The following is a 20,971-nucleotide window of genomic DNA, read 5'->3' on the forward strand; positions in this document are numbered from 1 at the left end:
GTCCCTTATGTGTCCACATAGCTCCTTGCATGTACCTCAGTTATGGCACCGGTCCAGTTAAATTATAGTTACTCAGAGTCTCGTCTTATCCCATTAAAGTCTGAAGATTTCTAAGTTGAGAATGATGTTTTATCTTATAGCCACATAAATCCCAGTTTATTCCCTAGAACCTAGGAAACAATAAAGGCCGTATGTAGGAGGCCACAGCAGCAGGAGTGACATGCACAGTCACCTATTCTAACCCTTGAAGGTTTTCATAGACTCTTTGTAAATCTGAGCATAATAGCGCATTACTGTAATCTCACCACTCAAAAGGCTGGGGCACGAGCTAGTCTGGGTTACCTAGTGAGTCTGATATTACCTTAGGAGAAAAAAAAAAAAACAGACAAGCAAAATGCTCTGTATGGACCGAATCACATGAGGTAGAGGTGGAAATTGGTGTATGTACCCATTTTGTAGACAAGAAGACTGAAGCGCTGTATTTCTCCCTGAGGTCATAACTAGTTTGTGGTAAGGACAGTATTAAAATCCAGACTCAAACTCAGCCTATATTCTTAACCATAGTTGCTGCTTCGCAAAGGAGCTGTCTATGCCTACCACTTATGTGAGGGTATATGGAGAGAATGGAAATGTCTTTATCAGTCCCAAGACACAGAACCTGTGCTCAGAATTTCTCCCACATGTTCCTGGCACTCAGGAAATAGAAGCTGCCTCCGCAGACCAAACCAGGCCTTTGTGGTTCTGTTCAAAAGTGCAATGAGGTGATGGAATGAGCCTGGGTTACAAGGAAAGAGGCCTGCCTCCTAGAACTGACTCAACCGCTCAGTTTTCCGCCCTCACCCTTCCGATTTACAGGGAGACAGTGGGACATGAATTTATTCCCCAAGGGCTTTGGCTGTGACAAGCTTTAAATTCCCAACCTTTTCCAAGTGAATGCCTGACTAAAGCAAGCAAACAAAACCTCACCGTGTACCAAGTGACTATCCTGTCAACCTATGACACTCGGAGGCTGACAGTTAACTTTCAGTTTCTTTCTCCAGCAAAGACAGCCACAGCAGGAGTTACGGGTTTTACCACAGTCATCCTAGCAATGTGTGTTCTGATTTTTGTTCTCTTTCCTTCCCATTTCTGTGCTTACAACTGCATGCTGCCACTGAGCTGCGGAGGTTTGTCACCTAGATCTTGAGATTCCTGGAGGTCTCATCTGAGAAAGTACTTAGAAACCCATATGACGTCTATCTCATTCTGTACAGAATGAAATACTGGGAAGGGGAGAAAGTAGCTTGAGGATGCATACTCGTCTCTGTGGGTTCTATGCAGACATTGAGCCATCTTGGGGGTAGCTGGAGATGACTGTGTGAAGCGAAGTTCTATGACTGTAAGACCTGGAGACTCTCATCCACTCCCTGTATGCCAGAGACTACATCCAGCTCTTGCCTTCCAAACCCCCATATATTGCAGAAGGCTGTTTTCAATTAGAGGAGTTAGCTATGTCTTGCTTTCAAAGGGTTTCTAAATCCAGTTTATCTGTTACCCACACATGATATATACAAAGAAGCAGAAATCGAGGGGGAACAGAGGGACAGGGTTCTGGTATTTTCCTACACCGGCACAGGCCACAGGGTTTCCATAGAATTTTGATTGTCTGGTTTTCCATGCCCTCCTGCCAATCGGGGGAGGGAGGATTGTCACTCAAATGTTGGCTTTTCTGTCAATCATTGGAGGGAGGAAATGTCCCTCAAATGTTTGGCCTATCCTCCAAGTTCCTCTTTCTACCCAGAGGAACCTGTGATGGGCTTCACAGAAAGAGGAGTAGGGACAAAGAAACATAGAAACATAGGTGTGCACAGTGGTGCCAACATTAGCTGCGTGCCTGAAAGTGTACACACAAGGCATAACCAGGCAGCTGTGTCGCAGCATCTTTCCCTGCGTCCTCTTCAGGCTTGTCGTCCCGTAACCCAAGACATATCCTCCAAGATTTAAAACATCAAGACCTTGGGGTCCTGAAAATGTAAGAGGGAAAGACTGAAAGGAGCAGCCCGCTTAACCAGGGCCAAAACGGGACAGGGAAACCTGAACAGATCCCAGGTAAAATGCACCTGCCTTCCTAAACACAGCTTTCCTCCTTTCTCCGGGCTCCCTTGCCGGACAGAATAGACACCAACTTTTAAATATGGGACATGCATATATGCCCAGCAAATAATTTCATTTCACCCTGCAATAACTGTGGAGAATAAGTATTTGGTTTCCCATTTAAAAGATACATACTTTGAGATTTGGGAAGATACTCATCAGTTCACCAAACCAAACTCATCTGACTCAATGTCTGTTTCCTTCCCTCCTCATGGCTAGCTTTTCCCAATCAGGCCTGCCTCGTACTCTTGGTATAATATAGCCACATTGTGGTTTCTCTCCTACACACCCTCTCTCTCTCTCTCTCTCTCTCTCTCTCTCTCTCTCTCTCTCTCTCTCTCTCTCTCTCTCTCTCTCTCTGTAAGCACATGAAGGGCAATGACTGGCCACTTCTTCACCAGAGTCTAACTTGGCTCATTAGACCAGGCTCACTGAATGCTGCCAACATTGAATTGATGTGTTTTTCCCCCAAGGCCATATGTGACCCATGGATGATGTACTCAATCTAGGAGCCCAGGTCACCATAGGCCTAGACCAATTTACAGAGAGGTTGTTGCAAATAAAGACCATGTGCTACCAGGAAGGCATCAGGGCGGCTGAATCTTTCCAGAGCTGTGGAAGTCACACTCTAACTCATGTTGCTTTGATATGATGAAATATATGATGACAACACTTTCCCAATAAGCATAATTTACCATAAAACTTATTGGAGTGTTCTATTTTATTAAGACACTTATTTATTAAAATGCCCCATAAGAAAGCAATTAGAGTTACCCTCATCTCCCAGATAAGGATCAGACTGATGGCTGTATCACAGCCTGCCAGACCAGTTGAGGTGAAGCTGTGGAGTCTCTGGTACCATTCTCAGCCCCTTCCCCAGGACAGGCATCACTAACTAAACTGTGCACCCTCCTCCCTTCTTTAGCTTCTCCTCCTCCGTCTTCTTTTGTGGTGTTTCAAGACAGCATTTCTCTGTGTAACAGCTTTGGCTGCCCTGAAACTAGCTCTATAGAACAGGCTGGCCTCGAACTCACAGAGATCCACTTACCTCTGCCTCCCAAGTGCTGGGGTTAAAGGTGTGCACCACCACAACCAATTTCCTGGGCTATTCTAACAAAGTGCCAGGGAGAAATACTCCAGATTGGCAACAGCTGACCTAAGAGATGAAGCCAATTGTAACCTTAAACTTGAACATTGACTCATTATGGGCAATACTGAAGTCGTAACCATGCATCATCTGTATTAAGAGCAGACAAAGTTCAAAGTAGGCACTGAGAAAGTATTAGCTGGATAAAAGAATGAACTTGGGGCAATAAAACTTCACATAGCTTAGGTCAGTTAATCCACACCTTGAATAAATGTAGCTCAAACATCCCACCCTAATTCAGGGTTCCTCCCACTACCTGTAGAACACCACAGCCCTCTCTCATCTGGGCAGTTCTCACCATTTCTAAGCCCACTCTTTACTAGTCTTCTCTACCCCTGATTCATACTGACCCACTAAACATGGAAACTTGAAAGGCAATCAAGGGTTAACAGATGTATGACACACACACAGAGAGAGAGAGAGAGAGAGAGAGAGAGAGAGAGAGAGAGAGAGAGAGAGAGAGAGAGAGAGAGAGATGGAGAGAGGGAGGGAGGGAGGGAGAGCTTCAATTCCCCTCTCCTTTCTACACACGCTCAATGACAATGGGTAGGGAGGGGGAGAGCAGGCTTTCTTTCACCGACCATTAGAAACAATTATCACTTTCCCCAGGCCCGCTGAGCACTTTCCCCTTTGATGCCTGCCTTAAAGAGATAGAGAGCAGGGGGGAGGGGTGGGTTGCCTTTCTTCCAGTCTGAGGATTTATTATATGGTGTGGACAGACAATCAAGCCAAGAGGCATTTCCTGTGTACAGGACAGAGAGAAATGCTTCCTTCGCCCTTCTAGAGTTCTGGGAATAACATCAGATCTAGGGGCCTCCACCTAGGCGACACTTCCCAATAAGCACTTGTCACTTGATGCCCTCAAACCTTGGGTCTCTGCTCTTGACTGAATAGCACCTCATTGCCCCCAGGGAGCTGTCCCTAACATATGAATTTCACACTCCTTAGAGATTCAATACAGGTCAAGCCTGCTCCTCCTTATATATATGAATTCTTGTAATTTGATGTGTAAGCCCTTGGCCTGATCAAATGACCAGGAGGAAAAGGTGGATATTGCTGTAGAAACCGTTCATTACATCTTTCTGTGTTCCTTGCTAACATGGCTTACAGATGGGCTAAGGAAATCTCACAGAGGAGAAATGTCTCTGAGTCGCTGTTACAGAATAGAATACTGGAGAATGACTGCAAATGTTGTTAGTTAGTTCTTGTAAAAAGGCTTCCAGCTTCTGATAGACAGAAAAGGGCTTATCAACTATCTAAGGGAAAAGCTAAGACAGTACCCACGACATTGAGCATACCCAATTCTTTCATCTTGTTTACTGACCAGCATCTGTGTCCCAAGCTCAGTCTTCACATTCTTTGGGGACTCTATCAACAAGATGTCCTCCCTGATTCCTAGATGTTTAGAAAGGATAAAAAGCATGCCAGGGCCACACCTGTCTGGAGCACATGGTCAAGTCTGGGTAGATTTCTGTCTGTGTTAATCCAAGACAGTTTTCTATCTCCAGTCCATTCTACTGATGAGGAAGCCAAGGCTCACACAATGTAAATGGTGCTCTGAACAAGGTCAGTGACAATAAAGCTTTGATAGCAGATATCACCATCTCTATCCCACCCTCTCTTTAAGCAGGGGACATTCATGTTTTTTTACAACAGCAATGACAATAATAATTCCAGTTCATAACTTTAGGTACATGAAATATTAGTTCTCATGTGTGTACACCATAGGGTTGGTGTGCGCTCCCCACTTGACAAACAAGAGTCAGGCACTGGCCTAAGCCCACTCTGGACATTGGCTTTTAGAGGACTGGGTAGTGGCTCAGGATTCGCCCGCTAGTAAATCCTCTAACCAGGCAGAGTGATTAGAGTGGGATGCGGTGGTAGGCTTTTGTGCAGCTGACAACTGCAGCCATGAAAAGCCCGTCCAGGCTCATTTCCCAGAGGCCCTCACAGGCTGCCCCGGCTCCCTAATTATGCCATTCCCCAGCCACCCGGGCCTGCCTCTGAACTCCTGACCCAGTACTGAAAGACTTGAGCTCTGATTACTAAGCTCTTAAGCCACCTAGTTCACCAAAATACATCCATTTAAGTTAGAGGCCAAGGCTTCAGGGTGGGAGGTGGGGAGAGAGAAAGCCTGCCTCTGGGACTTCCCATGGCATGACCGTGATCTTTTCCTGGAGCCCCTGGCCCAGTCCATAGAACAGCTGGTGTAGATGGGTGACTCATTGCAAGGCAGGCCTTACCAAGGGTCAGTGTCTGAGCAACACCAGAGCATCCGAGTCCACCTGTCTACAATTTCGGGGGTGTGGATGGGGAGTGAGGGCTGTTTGCTTTAATTATTATTGCTGTTGTTGTTGAAAAGGAAGAAAAGATGAGCAGGAACAGCTAACATCTGGAGGCTGCCCTCTAGTTTATGTAACCTCCCACTGTAGAGCATGGGATTCCCAGCCAGATGCTTGATAGGAGACTCCAGGGCTCACGTGTCACTTTAAGGAGTGAGATGCTGTCAGGGTAAGGGCAGCAAGGTGAAGGGCTACCTTGTATTCCTAATAGAGAGGGAGAAAGAGATCCTCACAGAGATCCGCCTGCCTCTGCCTCCTGAGTGTTGGGATTAAAGGCGTGTGCCACTACCGCCCGGCTTTTGCCCCATTTTTAAAACGGCTCCCAAGGCCATGGAGAGAAGAGGCTAAGGAATTAAATGCAGGCGTGCATAGAAAAAGGGGTTGGTGCTGGCTTCAAGGTTCATATAGTCTGAGGGACGGGCATGGACAAGCAAGGTTCAGAAGCCTGATCTGAAGTCAAGCCGACTCTGGAAAAAAAAAAAAAGCTTAAGAAGGGGAAAAGCTCAGCCACAGCTGAGCCACGACAAAACCAGTTCTCCGGATGTGGTCAGCCACATAAGCATGAAGGATGAGGGTCAAGGGGCTTCGCCTTTCGGCATACAGCTCCCAACAAAATGGTTTTGAGAAAAAAAAAGATAGTTTTTCTGTGTCTTCTGATCTTTCTTCTTTTACAGTTACAGAAAACAAATTTCAAAAATTCTAGATCATGATACAGAACCAGTATATATTTTATAAATGTATGAACATTTCAAAGACAAAATTATCTTTTTGAAAATCAGTGTAGACTCTGACTCGGATCAAAGGGCTCTGTTTACTTCACAGCATGCACTCTGGACACTAGAAAGGAGAATCCATACTGTGCCTGGAGTAGCTGGAAGTTCTGAGGCATCACCTGGTACAGATAAGAACCCAGAATTGTGACTTTTCCTTCAGAGCCCTGAGACTTTGGTAGTCCTTGAGGAAGAAGCATTGAGATGACTTTTTCAGAGCACAGCAGAGGAAGCCGTCATGCTAGAACCAGATTAATCAACATCTTCTGCTCTAACCCTGGTACTACAAGAACACCTTTTTAAGATTTGGATAGAAAGGCATAATTACAAATTCAGTTAGCTTTAATTTTTAAAAAAATTATTTCATTGGCATTGGGAGTTGTAGCCACGTCTAGATCAAAGCCCTACACTGAGGAAATCCTCGCCATCCAGCTTAAAGACTGGGATGGGGGAAGTCATTAGGCCTCTTCAATCTCCTCCACATTTCCCTGGAAAGTATTGGATGTTCATGGGTTAACCAGGAAAGGGGTGAACACATCCAAGCTCCATTCCCACTCACCTAAACCCTTGATTAGGAATAGCTGAGCCATATTTAATGGTGATCTTGACCATACCACCCTATTCAGAAAGGTCACTTTTTCTCTTAAAAACACATGTCATGGAAAAGCACTGTTTTCTCAAGTTCATAAAATTGAGAGTCACCAGGTTGTTTTTGTTTTCATCCCTCTCTGCCTTCTCCAGCTTTGCTAACTAAAATCTGTGTGACAAAAATAGTCTTTGGGATGAAGCACAAGTTACAATGCTTGGAGAGAACTCTCATCACATGCCTACCTAGCCGGTTTATATGTATTTGCTTCTGGATTTCTGCTTCCTACTCCAGTGTGTGGTTTCTCTGATGCCTTGCTATAGCTGCTGCAAGCTTGGATCTTTTCTCTTTGCTTTTATTTGGGGGGGGGTTGAAACAGGGTTTCTCTGTGGCTTTGGAGGCTGTCCTGGAACTAGCTCTTGTAGACCAGGCTAGCCTCAAACTCACAGAGATCCGCCTGCCTCTGCCTCCGGAGGGCTGAGATTAAAGGCGTGCGCCACCACCTCCCAGGTTTTTCTTTGCTTTTTAAGAGGAGACAAGGTACTTTCCTGGGATGTCCAAAGCTTCATTTCTTCTGGGAAGAGAGTCCAAGGATGTACTTCAGTGGCTTATGTAAGGGGCAGAGGACGAGTTGCTGAAATTGTTGACAGGGCCCCTATGGCCTTGTAGTTTGAACAAGGACTTCAGTATTTGAGGAAAAATAGATGACATCACTCTCTGGCCTGGCATGACAGATTTTAGAAACAGACAGAAGCTGTGACCAGTAAGGAAGGCTTTGGGGTTCCCCAGGTGCCCAGCGGTCACTCTTGACTTTCATGTCTACCAGCTGATTGGAAAAGGTCTCTGAGAAACGGGGACCTACCAGATGGATGTTTTCACCATCAGCAACCTTGGCCAGGTCAACTCCCACCTGTGCACAGCATAATGCGTTGGGGTACTCCATATACTCTCCTCCACTCCCCCTACACCGGATTCTCTCTTAACTCTTTCAATGGGACAGAGGAAGCCATTCATATTTTGATGTCAAAGTTACGTATATTGGAAGTTCAGCTTTTGCTATTCCCTGATTAAATGACTTCACACCTGCCACTGTCTGTATTTCCCCACTGCCAAATGAGATGCCTGTCTATTCTGAAGAACTGATATGGAATTCAAAGAGTTCCTGAGCACAGACCGGTGTAGGTACATCGTACACATCAGAAAGTCTGTCTTTCCTACCTTCCTTCTTCCTCTAGACAGCCTGGCTTACCTTTGGGCCAGCTGAAGGCTTCCTAATGTAATTCTTCTGTAAACTAGTGACAACTGTACAAGCTGCCTCATAGGATGCTTGGCAACTTTGAATGTGAACACACAATATGAAGTTCCAGATGCAGAATTGTTACTGAGAGCCCTTCGCATTCTATTATGCTCACTAATTATTGTTATTACAATTCCATTGCCATTACGACCTGCGGTTTATTGTTTTGATATCATTCTTTTCCTTCTTCCATTTACTGTTATATCCCATAGCCCTTTTCCCTCTACATTTCCTTCTTTCCCCCTTCCTCCTCCTCTCTCTCTCTTTCTGTCTCTTACCTCTTTCATACCCTCCAATGCTTAGTCTCTTATTGGGAGACCACTTTAAAAGTGATCCACACTTCCACCAATCTTTTTAGGAAGGCAGTCATGGAGACTTCCTTGACACCTGATCTCTCCACAGTATTAGGAGGCAAAGGTGATGAGCAGAGCCTTTCCCCCCAAGTCTTAGACTCCAAAAGCCATTTCCTACTGCCTGTGTAAAGCTATTGGCAAAGGTAATGTTCATTCTTTAATATTTATTATGAACTTATGATATGTCAGATGCTAGGACATACAGCAGTAAATGCAACAAACAGCACCAAGAAAAACTCTATAGGATTTGAGGTAGGGTCCAATTCAGGAGACATAAAGGAGAATAAGTCTCTCCCTCTTCTTCCTTATCTTCAGATCATCATCATCATCACTTTTCAAGTGATAGATACATCAAGTGATTAAGAATCCCCAGCCTGCTCTGACCACCTATGTATGCATTCACAGGGAATTGTGACCCAAACATTCAATTTACCACTTCATGACAAAACTTGTTAATTCAATCCAGTCACAAAGGAGATTCCCTAAGCACATGTAGTTTACACTGGTGTCATTCAGTAAATACAGAAACATTTTCTCTGCAGTATGGAAGTCCTCCATGTATGTAGATCCTGTGCTGGGTACTGGAAATAATAACTAAAAGAAAGAAGGTAGAGCCCAAATCCTTATGTGCTCGTTTTTCACTTGTTATAAAAGTTCAATGTTAACTGAGAGAGTCCTAGACACAGAATTATGGTTGACAGGCCTCAAAGTGTGTCTGGCATCTCTGGACAGAAGGAAAGAAAACTCTCAATCTGTATTCAGGGATCCCAGGTCATCCATTCTACCTAAATCCTGCCTCTGAAGCCATATAGAAAAACTCATAGTAATGACACCAGGCCTTCCTGCTCTATGGCTTCTGGATTTCACAGGCTGTGGGAAATAACATAGAGAGCTTTAGAAACAAGTGATGATGCAGACACACCATTTCTTGTGGATGGAGGAGAGCATATTCTAAGGGCAGAAACTCTCCCATGAGAACAGATGCAGACAAAATGCAGTCTCTCAGTCACACAATGGCCATTCCATCCTACTCTGTTCTGGGAAAGAGACAGAGGTTTAAAAAACATCTTGGGTAAGGTGGGATGGGATAGAACACAAGCAGGAGTTGGGAGCTAGAAATGGTGAGTGGTTCTCCTGCCAACAAGTGTGAGACTCTTTGAGAAGCTCCCCATACCTATCTGGGAAATGGGTACAGTATTTCACTATAGATTTCTAATTATTTAATTCAGGGGGGCATGTTAAGTGCCTTGTGTATGCTATTTATAGACTCTTCATAATTTCTATTATTCCATTTGACATTTGAATAGACAGGAGCTCAGAAAAGCTAAGCAAGTGATTGAAGATTTTTCTGTACATGAGCAATGGGATGGCATATAACCACCCTAATCTTCTTTGTCCATAGAGTAGCCCACAGCCTCTAAGAAGCCTATTAAATTTAAATAAATGAAAAATGTGCCTCCTTGATTACAGGAGCCACATTTTATGACTTGGTGTCATAGGTGTCTGGAAATTGCTGTGTAAGACATGGCCAATGTAGGGCATGTCTATCCAAACAGGAAGTTCCAGTGGATAGTTCATTGATCTGGAGCTCTCAATGATGACACAATTTTGTTTTCTCTCAAATATAATCGTGACTTTAGTTTCTTGATATGTATCAAGTAATATTCTTCCTTGGTTTGAACTCAATTGCTACTCCATTTCCGCATGTCTTGCTACCGGGTGCTGCACTGCAGACTTGGGCATTGCCCTGGTAGCATCCATACTCCCTAGAACAGTATATACCAGCAGACCAGAACTCATCAAAGTCCATGCCTCTCTAAGGATGGGGATAGTCTTTCTCAGGATGGGGAAAATCACAAACAGTAATTAAATGTCCCCTCCCACCAACTACACATATAGGTCTAGCTTGAGGAGGTTATAGAGGGGGACAGCAAACTATAGCAAAGATGTATGCTTCTTAGTAACAGTACCTTTCATGGGACCCTTGGAGCCCATTTCTCCCTGGAAATAGAAAATGTTCAAGTATATCAAGGACTTGCTTGTGCTTAGGGCTAGCTAAGAAATTTTAAGTTTTAAGAATGCTATCATTAGTGAAAGTTCAGGTAGAAAGTCTTTTGTGGTCTGCTTCTACAAGACTGACTTTGTAAATGCAGGTCCTGGAGGGAGCTCGAGAGTGGAGCTTGGGGGCCTTGAAAAACAAACACAAACAAAGCAGCATGCACACAAACAAAAACAGAATCCTTTCACAAGCTCCTCCCTCAGGTCTGGCTTGAGAAAGTTTACTTTCAGACTAGAGAAATGAGCATGTGGTTTGGGGGACAGAATTCAATACCACCGAAGCAGCAGGCTCAGCAAAGCTTGACTGAAGCTTGCTTCCTAAGCACATTACAGCCCCAGAGAGTGAATGCTGTTTACATTTTTTACATGTTTCTTGGGTACAGAACATGAAACTAAATTATACAGCAAAGGCCATGTTGGCTACATGCCGGTGACCCCGCTTGAAACAAAACAATAGTACAAAAAAAGAAAGAAGGCAAGAGAGGCAGTGGAGCAGAGAAAGGAAAGAAAGAAAGAGAAAGGAAAGAAAGAGAAAGGAATGATGGAGAGAGAGAATATTAAACACTCACAGAAAGGCAAAGTCTGAGGGAAAGACTGGGATGGAAGGAGTGCCCGGTCCTGAAGCTGAGGTTTAAAAACACAAGTGGTGGAGAATAAAGGCACCAGGATCAGGGTAGGTCAGGCTTTGATCGAGACCATAAACAAAGGCCTAGGAATCTTCTTAGACGGGCCATGGGGAAGGCTGGCAAGGGAAGGGTCTGATATCTACAGAGCACTCAAAGGACTGAGCCTCAAGCCACAGAGCCCTGCTTGTTCTTGGGATTCAAGTCGAGTCCCCTGGCATCTGAGTGATGGAGGCTCACTCTCCAAACATGCCCTCAGGGCTACACATGGCACTGTCCTTGAAAACTGAATACATGCTCAGTGCCTGCCTGGAAGTGTTGGCTCACTCTCCATTACTTCCCTGCCTGTCAATATTGTGTTCCCATCAGACTTAGTTTCCTCTGGTATCAAATGCATTAGAGGGTCTGAGACCTGAAACTAATCTAACGCCCAGTAAAAGGCAAGCATGTGCTGTGTTCTTGGTATGTTAGCTCATTGCATCCTCAAGACCATAATACACAGGGGACAGACAGTCTGCCCTGTTTGCAGATGAGGAAAACTGAAGCTTATAGAAGTGAGGTCATTTGTCACATGTTGCATAGCTGACAAGTACTCACATCCATTCTTTCTGGCTGCAAAACCTAGGCTTTCTTTATGGGACTGCGAAGCCATAAAGCAGCCTTTTCATTTACTTTCAAATGCCCATCTGTAAAGAAAAGTACTTCCATAGGTATCTGTCAAGCAAACCACCCTTCCTCCTCAAAGTGTATCCTGCCAAGGTTAACTCAGTATGTCAGCACTTTGTCACCATCAGTTTTGCTTCTGTAGAAGATCCCATGGCCCTGTCCTTCTCCCTTGAGGGAAGTGGCCCGTTTATCTCAATGCCTGTGGCTAAAAAATGGTACTTTGAGCCGGGCGTTGGTGGCACACGCCTTTAATCCCAGCACTCGGGAGGCAGAGGCAGGCGGATCTCTATGAGTTCGAGGCCATCCTGGTCTACAAAGCGAGTTCCAGGAGAGCCTCCAAAACAATACAGAGAAACCCTGTCTCGAAAAACAAAAATAAATAAATAAATAAAAAATAAAAAAAAGGTACTTTGGAGAGGTAGGGGTCACAACATGGTAGTATTGGCCTTCCAGTAAAATACCAGACTCATTCCATAAGCAGTGGGAGGGTGGGAAGGTGCAGGGATTTATTAAATAAAAGTCATATCTTAAGTGAGGCAAAATTGGAGGGCTCTCTAAGAGTCTCTAGCCACTCAAATGTCTGTACTGGAAAACCAAGTTTTGAAAAACTGTATCTTGGAATGGAGAGATGGCTCAGTAGTTAAGAGTGCCGGCAGCTCCTCCAGAGCCGCTGGATTCAGTTCCCAGCACCTGCATGACAGCTCATAGTTGTCTGGACTTCCAGCTCCAGGATATCTGATGCACACATGCAGAGACACAGAATCAGCAAGGCCTCATACACATATGGTAGTGAAAATAATTTCAAAGTGACCCTGTGTGCTACTTCAAATCACGCCTGTCCCTCAGATGCTGAAAAGTAGCGGGAGACAACAGCATTTCTGAAAGACTCTGTCATCAGAAGGGAAATCACTCCTACCTTGAAAAACAGACATTATATGGAAATCAGAGACCTGACTTAACTGCTGTCACATAACCAGTAAGCGATGGGCCCCAGACTCACTCTAATTGCAGATGTCAATTAGTTGTATTTGTTTCAAACTTTCATCACTAAGATGTTTTCAGATGGAATCCCAAGTCTAATCACAGTGCCAGAGAATCATCTTCTGCCGAAGGGGCCGATGAGCGAAGTGTGGAGAGAGATGGCCAGGGAGGAACCCAGGAGCATCAACAAAAGCTTTAATGGATTTAACATCTCTCCCACCCCAAGGTTTGGTGGGTTTGAGGGGTGACAACTTGGGTACTCTGTTTTGTATTCTTTCTGGAGGGAAGTTGGGGGTGCCACGCATGAGTTGGACAGGCTGTAACGATCCAGGATACTTTCCGTTCTGTCTCCTTAGATGACTTGCACATGTGCTCTTGAACAGTTCTTCAGAAACCACCAGGAGAAAGCAGATCCCTTGGGCCTTTGGGGAAACTACTTGGAATCTATCTGCTCCAGCATTTCAGTGTGTTCCCTCTCTCTCCCCTTCCCCTCCACTGGCAAAGACTGCCCATTTTACTAATGAGAAGAGTTGAATACTTTGGTTGAATTCAAGCAGGGACAAGCAGGGAAGGGGCAGACAGCCTTTGGAACTGTCTCCTTAGCATTAGAGCATCCAGGCCAAGATTTCTCCTTGTTCTTTGCAAATATTATCGTCTCAGTAGCATTGGGGAATGCTTCTCAGCATGTGATTTCCAAGAGGAGATGTGTTGTCATGGTGACACCTGTGGCCAGGTAGAAGAAAGAAAGGGAGGGTGGTAGAGGCGAGGAGCTCAGGTCCGAGTCAGCTTCTTGGCTCTGAAAGAAGCCTTTTACATTCAGGAAGGTGGCCCTGAAATGCACAGAAAATGATGGGCTTTGTGGGGTTAGGCATACAGGAGGCCTTTAGAAGGCATTGCTCTGTTCTCTCCTTAGCATCTCACCAGTTCGTCTCGGCTTGAAGACTCAGAGAAGCTCCCCACAGCCCCAGGGATAAAGACTAAACTCCAAGCACGCATTAGTGGTGTCTCCGAGCACCCTTCCTAACTCACTTCCCCCGGGCTTCTGCATTCTTCAGTCTCTTTTTTTCCTATTTTATTTTTTGTGTGTCACTCTCTTTGCCTCTGTCATCATTTTCATCACTACATCATTCTTTTTCTATAGACAGCATGATCTTCATACTCTTGCTTTGTCCCATCACTCAGCTTAACCTTCTTCAGTTTCAGCTCAGCAATCACCGCCACAGGAGTGTCCCACAGCCTTCCTCCGGGGGCACCCTGTCCAGTCACTTACTCCATAGCATCAAAGTGCGTTCAGGAAGATGGTTTTTATTTCCTTTTTCCTTTTCCACATGCACGTGCCTGCATGCACGTGTAACCCAGGCTGGTCTCACACTCTCTATGCAGCCAAGGATGACCTCGAATTTCCAATCCTCTCTCCAAGTGTTGAGATCAGAGTACCACCATGCCCAGCCCAAATACAGAATGATTTCTGACCCTTGAATCCAAAGAACCCAGGATATACCTACCCCTTTGCTTTGAAGACAAGGATGGAGAAGGACACTGGTGAATCCCCCACTGTCCTGACAGAGCTTGTGGCCATCAAGGATTATACACATCTCATAATTCTATTTTATTGGTATTTCGGGGTTTCCTATATACGGCTTTTGACAATTGATAAACTGTGCAAAATTGTACTTTCCTTCTTTTCTCTCCCATCCTCGAGAAATAATCAGGCTCACATTCCAAAACCTAAGGAATCTGGTTTACATGCAGAGGTAAGGAACTGAAGTATCCTCTCTGCTTCTTTTATGTTCCCTTAAACTGTGCACATTTAAGAAGATTCTCTGGAAGGATAATCAATGCTAAAGCTAAAAGGACAGATGTTGAAACCGGTGTGCACATACAACAGTGTTTATTTTAGCTGTAAAGAATGACACATAATGTTGCTCATAGGAAAATAGACAGAACTAGAGCTAATCACATTAAGACAAAGAAGTTAGAGTTGGGAGGATAAATACTGAATGTTTTCTATCAGGAATGGGTGCCACATGGTGGGTGTATGTATATACATGTATGCATAATTACAAACTACATTACAAGAAAAGTAGAAGAAGAATAACTGGAAACAGGAAGGGACTAGAAGTAGGAAGAAGGCAGGAGCTCACAGTATGCATACAGCCAAAAGTAAATGATGTTCATGAATGGAAATATTTTATGAAACCTATCACTGTGTACAGTGATGGTCTGTTAATAAGGTAATTTCTGAAGAAAGAATGGAGACAGAGGTCTGATACCTTGGCAGGAAGATGGAACAATGGAGAGGTATTTGAGGTATTGCAAGAAATCTCCCGCTTTCCTAGTATTCTTGAAATGCACAGGACAGACAAGATGACACAGAAAACATCCATTCTTCAGACTGTTTTCTTACATCCATCTTGGAAGCAGGTATGAGCTGCTTAGTCTGCACCTGGGCTCCTACCTGAGCACAATAACTTGTGCCCCAATTTGGCCCTTTCCAGACCTGAGCCCAAAATCTTAGTGTGTTCATATGTAAATGGAAACCATTAATCCTGTTTCTATAGTAGCTTAAGCACCAATCAAGGAATTTGGTGCAGAGCCCAGAGGAACTTGGTAAACGTTGTTTCTCTTATTTATCCTAGACATTCTGAAAGCAGGCAAAGGACTTTTCCACACAGCCTGCTGGCTGTAATCCCAGCTGGCAGAGTAAGCTGACAACTGTGTGTTTTCTTCCTCGGAGAATTTGCTCGGGATTTTACACCTTGAGATCTTTGACTACTGTTTCCAGGTGCACACACCCCTCAGGTGTGACAGTAAGCTCTCTGGGAGCATCAAGAGGCTCTTGGCTTTCTTGGAGATTCCCAAAGTGCCTGGTACAGTCCTGGGTGTGCAGCAAATGTGTGCTGATGAGATTGTGATAAACTGGATGATAGTTAGCCAGTTGTCTCTCCTGTATGGGTCACTGTGGTCAGTGAAAGTGTATAGAGGCACCTAAGAAGAATGAGGCAGGTCATTTGACATTGGTACTACCACTTAGTACAAAAAGCCAGTGTGCACTGTTTTTTCTGAAGCCTTAATCTCTGCCATGTAGATGCTATTCCCATTTCTGAAAGGAGGAAACTGAGCTTCCTGGCGGAGTTGGTTGCCCAGTGCTTCCAGAAGCAATAGTTAGGAGGGCAAAGTCAGATTGGCATGTGTTAGAGTTTAGATGTAAAGTAACTCTCTGTGATTTCCCCTTTGCCTTGTTATTGTTCATGCTCTCCCTTTCATACCCATTGATGTAGGCGAAAAGCACGCCTGTCTTTGACCAAATAAATGAGCAAAATGACTCATAGATTGTACGACTACAAGATATGTCCTGGTTTGTATTTTAATGGAGGCAAAAAGTAAGATGAGCATGTCAAGGGGCTGGATGATAATAAATCTGAATGAACTTGCAAAGGGCTGACTTACCCCCCAAAAGGATAATAGCATATCCAATCAAAAGCAATACAAAAGAGTGGTTGTGAAGAGTCCCCATCTGCTCTGTAGCGCAGGAATCTCCACAGAAGAAGCAGTCGAGCCTGAACTCGCCAGAAAGCCTCATAATGTGAGGAGCTTAAGGTATCACAGTCCTCCCCTCAGTGTGGCTAGGTCTCATTTCTCATTTATCCTTACAAAGGGTTTGCTCTACTGTGGCCCTCAAACCACTGCCCTGGAAATGGTCAGTCCAAGTTTACCCTCAAATGCTTAATCCAATAAACAGGCTGTTGACTGATGATTTATAGTCCCCGAGAGAGCACCAGAGCATCTCCATCTCTTCCTTAAGCCCTGGCAAAGGGGAGCTGCCTGTTTAGACAGAATGAAGTAGTCTTAGGAGCTCTGAGGATGAGAACATAAGGGAGGCATATCTACTTCACATTTTGGCAGCCCTTGGTGGAAAGCATTAGAGAAATGTGAGACATGGAGACAAAGTATGAACAAGACAAGATCTTTGCAAGCACTTAAACCAAACCAAACTGAACCATTTCTAAGGTTCCCAGAAGAGAGATAACTGACTCTCTTTCTTCATTTCCATTTTTGTTCACTTAGAGGAACTTTTTTTATTCCAGCTGGGTCAGGAAGGTACATGGTCCAAACATCCAAAGAATGCCTCTTATTATAGGATATTCGGCCCAATTTGCACAACCAGGAAGCTTTGATATGTCTGATAACATTTGGATAGAAGACTCAGCATTCGTGGGTAGCTTTACTATAACCAAATTTGGGAAACTTGCTCAAGGAGAATGGGGGAGAGAGACTGGAAATCATTAGAAGTGGCAGGGTTTATGCAAAAGCAAAGGTCAAGTTTAGATTGGTATTCTAAGCTCGCATAACACACATTGCTTCTCGTTCTCACTAGTCACAAGCGCCTGCAGAATTATTCTGACGCAGGTATGATTAGGAGAGAGTTCTCACACCTATGTCATACAGAACACAGAGGTTAGAGATGGGGCCTTACACCGTTGTAGGTGTGGGTACATAGTAAAAGCAAGTACTTGAGTTTTCTCATTTTCGTAACATCACAGAGAGTGAAACAAAATAGATTGTAAAGGGGAGGAGGGAATGGCTGGCCTTTTTCATAATCCCTCAGGTCATGCTTGTCCTGGTGAAGACTGAAGACTGCAGAAGAGGGCTGGTGTGTGTGACAGGGAGTGGGAGCAGCCACAGTTCCAAGAGACTGGGATTCTGCTCCAGAAGGATTTGAGTCCCTGACACCTGTCATCTAGAACTCTGCCTGTTTCCCTGGCATCCCTACTTTGGATATGGCTTCAAATTTCTAGGCTTCCACTGTCATCTTCTAAAGTATTTCTCTAAGATTAGATCATTTACATGCAGAATATGTACTGATTTCGGAGACCACTGCCTTCTTCCAAGTCTCCAAGATGGATAACAGATGGTCTACTATGAAGAAGGCAAGGTAGTTGGCTATAAATGTGTATGGTTGGCATAATGGGTGGTGAAATTTAGCCACTACTGGCTTTCCCTCTATTTTCCTGTATTAGATCTGATCAGTGTCTGGACTGCACTCCTATGGGCCTATTCATATATGCATGTGTGGGCGGAGCATAAGGGTAAAGGTTGAGGACAGGATGGGAGAAAGGAAAGAGGGGTTGAAAAGGAGGGGAAGAAAGGGAAAGGAGAGGAAGACCATGCCTAAGGAAGCTGAGGGACCATGGGAACACCTTTCTATCTTATTCTTCAATCCAACAATCAAGAGCCTCGAGCTCCTCCTCTCTCTCCATCAACATCTTCTCTAGAGGCCCTGACAGGGTGCAAATTAACTACTAGGCTCCTCTAATCACTGAGCAAGGTAATGAGGGGGCACAGTCATGTTTTCTCTTTTGCTGTTGTCAGAAGGGAACAATACCTTCACTTCAAGAATAGTGCTTACCCCGAAGGAGGCTGACTTTATGCTGTCTGTATGAGTACCTGTATGTCTGTATGCACATGGCTGTACCTGTGTGCACAGGCACATGTATATATGTAGGATAGGGCATTTGTTTTCAAGTAGGGGGACTGGGACCGTGTTGTTGTGTACCCTCCAAAACTCCGTTTTCCTGATTATGCATCCAGCTTACACACACTGACCCTGTATACTCCATCGAGCTGATCTCATTATGGCAAATTTAGTTACAGCTGAAGTCTCCTTGTAACAAAGATTGTATCCCAGCTCAGAGTAATGGAACCTAGTCGATTTCATTAAAATAAAATTGGTAACAATGAATAATTCAATAGGATGATTTTGTTTCCTCCTCTCCTCTTTATAGATCGAGAAGCTAGTATTTATAATGATTTTTTAATTGGATTTTTGTTTAGGAAGAACTAATCAGCCATAATTCCTGACAACCTTCTCCTGCAAGATTGGATTAATTGTCCCATGCAAGTCTCTCTCTCTCTCTCTCTCTCTCTCTCTCTCTCTCTCTCTCTCTCTCTCTCTCTCTCTCTCTCTCTCTCTCTCTCTCTGTGTGTGTGTGGTGTGTGTGTCTGTCTCTCTCTGTCTCTCCCTCTCTCACTCTGTCTCTTTCTCTGTCTCTCTCTCTCTGTCTCTCTCTCTCTCTCTGTCTCTCTCTCTCTCTCTCCCAAATAAGGCAAGGAAATGCTTTCCTTTTGCTCATGTTACTAGCAATAATCTTTGGGTAGGTTTGAAGCACAGTTGTTCCCAATGCTCTTGCATGTGAAAGGTTGCTAGAATGCTAATAATTTGCTCATTTGAGTGATGGTTTTCAAACGGCTTGAAGAACGGGGTGTTAGTCGAATTTGGAATTTCTGCAACTTTGATGTGATGGAGAGACAATGGCTGGACAACTTCTCTTGGTGTCACTTGCATGCAGGTATGTGTGTGCTCATGTGCACATGTCAGCATTCACAATCAAAACAAAACACAATCTTGGAACCTAGCTTTATCTAGATGTTGGGCTTTGAGGAGGGGGAAAAAACAATGAAATCCAGTCTAGTCTCAAAATTCTGATCGTTCACCGGAGGAGGCCGGAGGGTACACAGATAAGTTCCTTGAAGTTCTTTGTAAAGGTATGACCATACAGGTGAGTCTTCCAAATACTGAAGCCGCACAATGAAAAGGAAAATGCTAACCAATTTATTGCTAGCTGGCACTGCACATGAGAGGTGCCAGGGGATCCTGTACCCACATCTTTCCGCTCCCCTAAGGGCATCCACTCATACATGCAAATGAGCAAACAAAAACTGAGTAATGTGAACATAAGTTGGAGAGATGAAGAGACAATCAAATAAAGACGAAAATGAACATATAAGAGGTGCTGCCTCACAACACAGCCAATAATTCTCAATGGACCCCAACCCAAGGTCTTATTTCTCATCCATCTAAACGCCAGTTGTACTGCAATGAACTTGACATAAAGAAGCTGTGTTAGAGAGGGATGACTGGGACTCATGGCTCATCTGCAAGACTTGGAGGCAGGGTGGTTTCAGAAATGGCCACTGTGCTGCAGAGTTGGAAGTACTGAATCGCGTCGCTGAGAAATGGGAGTCTCGAAAGAAGGCAGGTGTTTTCTGGGCACGATAATTGCAAAGGAGGCTCTGGGGAGGCACAGCCATCCCTGGGATCACACAAACTCTAGTAGCCCCAAAACTATCCATCCCTCATCTAGGCTATCAGTCCCCCTGTGGGAGAACCATGTCATATAAATAGTGCATTAGGGAACTGATGAATGAGTCACAGCTTCTTAGAACTGGCAATGTCCCTGGCGTGTATCAGGCTAAACTCCTATGTTCAATATGGGGAGGAAAAGTGGAACCCAGAAAGGTGGAGAGACTGTACAGTAAATCTGTATATGGTTGCTCTTAATTTAGTAAGCAGACAAATTGAGAGTCCCTGTCCAAAAAAAAAAAAAAAAAGCAAAAACAAAACCCAAAACTAAGATTTCCCAAATTGTTCTCATCCCAGTTGAATTCCAATGGTATATTCAAAACAAAGTTCTTTCCCATTTCTGTGTCATAATTAGAAAAGCGTGGGGGGAAGTTGTTCCCATGATGCATGCATTCCCTCCCCTTCACCGCGGCCCTATCCTTAACCAATGGCACGGAAGAGGGGCTGGTATCACACTCAGCTAAAGAAAGGAATGCTCAGGTGGAGATGTCTGTGATACTGCGTTTGAAGTGGGCGCCTTGAGAACTACAGCAGAGATTAAAGAGCCTGCAGCAGGAGCCTCAGAAGGCTAGCAGCTTACCTGGGATGCTGCCGGCTGTCCAATGACAACCCAACCTGGGCACTGCTGGTCTTGATGGGACACTGAAGCATTGGATGCCCACTGATCCAAGAAACCCTGGGGTGTGTAGACACCACAGTCTTTAATGCTAGTTTTTTGTTCAAACTCTTCACACATCCCATCTCCATCATGGAAATAGCACCGGCTGGGTTCATCTGTGGGAGATGGACATAGAAAGGGTGTCAGTTAGTAAAAGTTCTTTGGCCTTGGCTAGCAGCAGCAGCTGTGGAACAAAACATCCAAAGCAGAAGC

General features: G+C 44.5%; 1 protein-coding gene across 1 annotated transcript in view; it reads right to left on the bottom strand.

Moving 5' to 3' along the window:
- Nucleotides 1-20,971, bottom strand: part of Pappa (pappalysin 1) — a 235,547-nt gene that overhangs the window by 72,990 nt on the left and 141,586 nt on the right. The window contains exon 10 of the mRNA XM_021230122.2: nt 20,681-20,874. Within this exon, the coding sequence (XP_021085781.2) occupies nt 20,681-20,874 (194 nt within the window). The remainder of the gene's footprint in view (nt 1-20,680; nt 20,875-20,971) is intronic.

Source organism: Mesocricetus auratus, unplaced genomic scaffold (genome assembly GCF_017639785.1).
Source record: "Mesocricetus auratus isolate SY011 unplaced genomic scaffold, BCM_Maur_2.0 Super-Scaffold_100014, whole genome shotgun sequence".
Classification (NCBI taxonomy): domain Eukaryota; kingdom Metazoa; phylum Chordata; class Mammalia; order Rodentia; family Cricetidae; genus Mesocricetus; species Mesocricetus auratus.